General features: G+C 39.6%; 1 protein-coding gene across 2 annotated transcripts in view; it reads left to right on the forward strand.

Moving 5' to 3' along the window:
- Positions 1-4,375, forward strand: part of RECK (reversion inducing cysteine rich protein with kazal motifs) — a 129,669-nt gene that overhangs the window by 69,587 nt on the left and 55,707 nt on the right. For both annotated transcript variants that reach the window (XM_019509153.1, XM_019509152.1), the window contains exons 10-11: positions 606-818; positions 2,063-2,199. In XM_019509153.1, coding sequence (XP_019364698.1) covers positions 606-818; positions 2,063-2,199 — 350 coding nt within the window. The remainder of the gene's footprint in view (positions 1-605; positions 819-2,062; positions 2,200-4,375) is intronic.

Raw genomic sequence — 4,375 nt, forward strand, 5'->3', positions numbered from 1 at the left:
TTGCTGATGAGCATGTGGAGGGCCCCCCCACACTCCTGTGGGACGCTCCATCTGCCCCAGCATCGCAGCGTTCACAAGCTGGCCTTGTACCTTGAGGTATGTAGAAAAAACATTTAAAGCTGTGTCTGTTTCCAAATCGCTGATTCTTTGAATCAGCATCCAATCTTCAGATTCTGATTCAGCCGAATTGAATCAGGGACAGTGATCCGAATCAACTAATTGAATCGCTGTCCCTGATTGGGCTGAATCTGAATCAAATAGGGCCCGCTTTTGCACACCTCTACTACATTGCCTTAGTAATAGTAGGTAATAGAAATGCCAGCTATATGCAAATACCAAAAAGCCCACTTCAGTGGCTGGAAAACCACCATTCAGATGTACAAAGGGTAGTAAAATTCTACTCTTAATGCTCTTATTTTATTACATTTAAGAGAGATTCTTCAAATCATTTAAAACTTTTTCCTGTGGAGGGCTTGTGTGTGATTTGTCTTTGTCATGAATCTTTAGTAATATAAATCAAAATTGTAGAGCATATATTGCATACAGTAAATCTTAACTTCTTGGTATATAAATTAACATGCTACATATCCGTTGATTTCTTTAAGACCAACAGAACTTTTTAGAAGCTGCAATGCTCAGTCAGACCAAGGAGCTATGAATGACATGAAGCTTTGGGAGAAAGGAAGTATTAAGATGCCATTTATAAATATTCCTGTTCTTGATATTAAAAAATGCCAGCCAGAAATGTGGAAGGCAATTGCTTGCTCACTGCAGATTAAACCTTGTCATAGCAAATCTAGAGGAAGTATTATCTGCAAGTAAGTACATTTAAAAATCATTTTCATTTTCATAGATATTGTTTATGGTTAGTTGTGAACTAAAAAGTACTTTGTAAGATTTTGGTAAGACAAATACAAACACACAAAAAATATGATCTTGCACATTTGATGTTTCTTACAATGAAGTTAGTACAAGTTCCCCATAAATGGAGAAATCTTATTGTAAAGTCTTTTTTCAGGGTGTGTACCCTGCTTTATATATGTAAATAGACAAGACAGGAAAAAAGCTGGAAAGTGAGTAGAGGAATTTGTTCAAGGTCCTTCATACAGCTGGAATAATATCTAGATCTGACTCAAGTTTCCTGTAAACTAAAATATTCTGGCCCTCTTTTCTTGACCTAATTTTTCCATTATATCTGAAGAGCTAACAATTTTATTGATGTCTGCAGTGCTTGAAAAGGGTAAAAAAATTGTTCCTCATACCTAAATTTAATTTATCAAATATGTATTCTGTTTTTCATTTTCACTCTTGCAGCAGGAATTGCAATCAGATATAGAAAAAGTAATTAACCTTCTCTTTTTTTCTCTTTCCGTTTGTTCATGTGATTTTTAGATGCTCATCTTTTTTCTCTGAAATATATGGTACTCTTTTTTTTTTCTCTTCTTTTCCCCTTGATTTTCTTTCCTGCTGCTTGTTCTCCTTTCCTCAGCATTGCCTGTCCCCATCCATTCTCTCCTTCACAATAAATTCCTTTACATTTAGATTTCTCACTCCTTTTTCCTGGTTTTTCTCATATTACGTGTATTAATTGCTCTTTAGTTTTGCTCATTTTCTTTGAGAGAGCACAGTTTATACCTGCTGTACAAAGAATATGGTGGTATCATTCGGTACCATTCCCAATCAAAATGCTGTTATCTTGAGTCATCCTATTTTCATCCTTTTATGCGACACCTCTAGACTATAGGAATGGAGTTGAGGGTGGGCCTCACTAACAGTGAAGGGGAAAACCTCTTTTCTGATATGACAGCTCAGAGTCCCACATTCTTGCTTTTATTTTTTTGGGTTTTTTTAATGGTACATTTGTGAAACAACCATGTTCAGAATTGATGTTTCAGCACTAAGTTCCTGTAAAACCTAGATTTGTACTGTAAACATGGTTGCCTGTGTGGTTACCTGTCTAAAGAATTGAGGGGAAATATGTGTTTCTTTTAAAATAAATAACTTTCTCATGTTTGCCTCAAGTAGTATGCATGTGATATGTAATTATTTATTGTTTCTGAAGATCAGATTGTGTGGAAATTCTCAAGAAATGTGGAGATCAAAGTAAATTTCCTGAAGGCCACACAGCTGAAAGCATTTGTGAACTCTTATCTCCAATGGATGACTTGGAGAGCTGTATTCCTTTAGACACATACCTGAGTAAGTACTGAAATATCTGAGTATTACAGAACCCAGACACTTTGCAGGCTTATGTTTACTTTCCTACAAAGATGAGGTTTTGTGAATTTAACCTCTTGGGGCACTTACACGCATGTGGGGAGCCTTCTCCAATGCACTGGAAATCCAGTGTGTCAGAGCAGACTTGATTAATCAAGTCTGCTGGAGCATGCAAATATGCGGGCTCTGGCAGCCTCACGCATCATGCCTATCAGCAGCGCAATGTGCCTCTGGGCTGAGAAAATGGCGGTGGTGCTCTTTGAAACAAAACACATTTGATGTGCTTTAGTTCAAAGTGCACGACTATTTCCCAGCGCGGAGGTGTGCTGCGTCACTGATGCATGTGGCACACGGGTGCTTTTAATTAGCACGAAACGCTAATTAAAAGTGCCTGGTGCTGCATTGGGAATGCATATACAAATGTCCCAAGATGCTCCTGTTGTTTGCTGCAGCCTATATTTCAAAGGCCATGAAGAGAACTACTGATGAGCTTTAACTGATCAGAGAAGCAGCACCTTTCGAAGTGAAAGCCTTGGCAAACAGTTAGTGACAAGTTTTTAATTTGGTAGCCTGCTTCAAACTTAGCAGATTGCTGAATTAAGTGAATTGTCTGCATGTAAATGATCAGGGTTCTACTGTAATAGATTAGAAAGTAGAATGCCTTTGAACTGAAAGCTGGAATTTCATTAAAGAAAAAATTGCTATCAGATGGAATTGTCATGCTGAAAATATTTATCTAATATTTTTCAACCAAAATCTCCATGTGGTGTGAATTTTCAAGACTCCACTGGGTACCTGCTTCTCCTTGTATTATACTGTTGTATAAGTGGAACCACTTTGATTTATCCCAGCTGAGTTCTGGGCCATCAAATATTAATGTTTGTTTTAAAAGTAATAATTTTGTTTTGTTTCAAGAAGGTGATTTATGTATCAGAATAGCTTGCCCCCCTACCAAAAATACCAAGAAACAAGAAAACATCGTATGTAACCTCAATTTTTCCTTGCAGAGTAAAAGATGGATAGAATTTTCCTGGGAAGAATAGATCACCAATAAGTGATTTTTGTACAAAACTGTAAAATAGAGCACAGCTTTTTAACTTGCAAAATCACTCTTGTCTAATATATAAAGTAATCTTGTGTTTTAATGTACGTAGTTATAGTAACAGAAAAATTAAAGCCACCTATTTAGTGTTGACTAAGATCTTTATTGGTTTTTAAAATAATGGCACAATTGGCATCTGAGGGATTTTATGATCCATGCCAGACATGCATGGCAGGACACACACTGTGTAGGATGGGTCATAAAATTCCTCAGATCCCAGTTGTGTGACTGTTGCAACCCAGGGCTGTCCCAGCCAGATCTCCAGGGATTATATAAGGGGTGACTGTGTCCCAGACCCCAGAGCTGCCCCGTTTCCAATCCCATTGCTTAGCTGAGCATCAGGGTCAGGCACAGGGCAGTTCTGTGTTCCCCTTTGGGACCCAGAAATCTCTTTAGCCTGATCCCTGGGGATCCATTTGGGGGTAGCCCTGTCCCAAGCCAATGGCAACTTTCAGCTGATTGGGGCAGCCCCAGTTCTGGGATATACAATGCAGGTTCAGTACCACCACTGTGAAGATCTTCTGAATTATGGATGTGTCTACATGTCACCCCGTGGTGATGTAGTGATCACATTGGTCTACTCATGATGGGCAGCTTCATTGCTGCAGCAGCGCACTCCCCTGTTTTAGTATGCCACTATGGTGATGTAGCGGCAAAATCTAACTTTCTGGAAGTACTAAACCATGGCACCATACTAACATTGCTGTATGGCAACATATAGACATGCCCTATATGTGGAACACTCTTGTGGTGCTCTATGTCAAGGAGCAATACATATCCTCTGCCAGCAGAATGGGGTCAGAGGAGGGGCAAGCTAAAGTGCTCTGGGTCAAGATACAAGGGGGCCGTGGGGAGAGGGATTTAACAGTGGGGTCTATTACAGACCCCCCAACCAAGGGGAGGAGCTGGACTGGGAATTTTTGGGCCAGCTTGCAGAAGCACTTAAGGCAAGGGATGTAGTTGTCATGGGTGACTTCAATTACCCAGACATCTGCTGGGAGGAACTGTCAGCCAGGTCGGACCATTCCAGGAGGTTCTTGGCTGAGATACAGGACC

This window comes from Gavialis gangeticus, unplaced genomic scaffold, assembly GCF_001723915.1.
Source record: "Gavialis gangeticus isolate Ggan-Ray unplaced genomic scaffold, GavGan_comp1, whole genome shotgun sequence".
Taxonomy (NCBI): domain Eukaryota; kingdom Metazoa; phylum Chordata; order Crocodylia; family Gavialidae; genus Gavialis; species Gavialis gangeticus.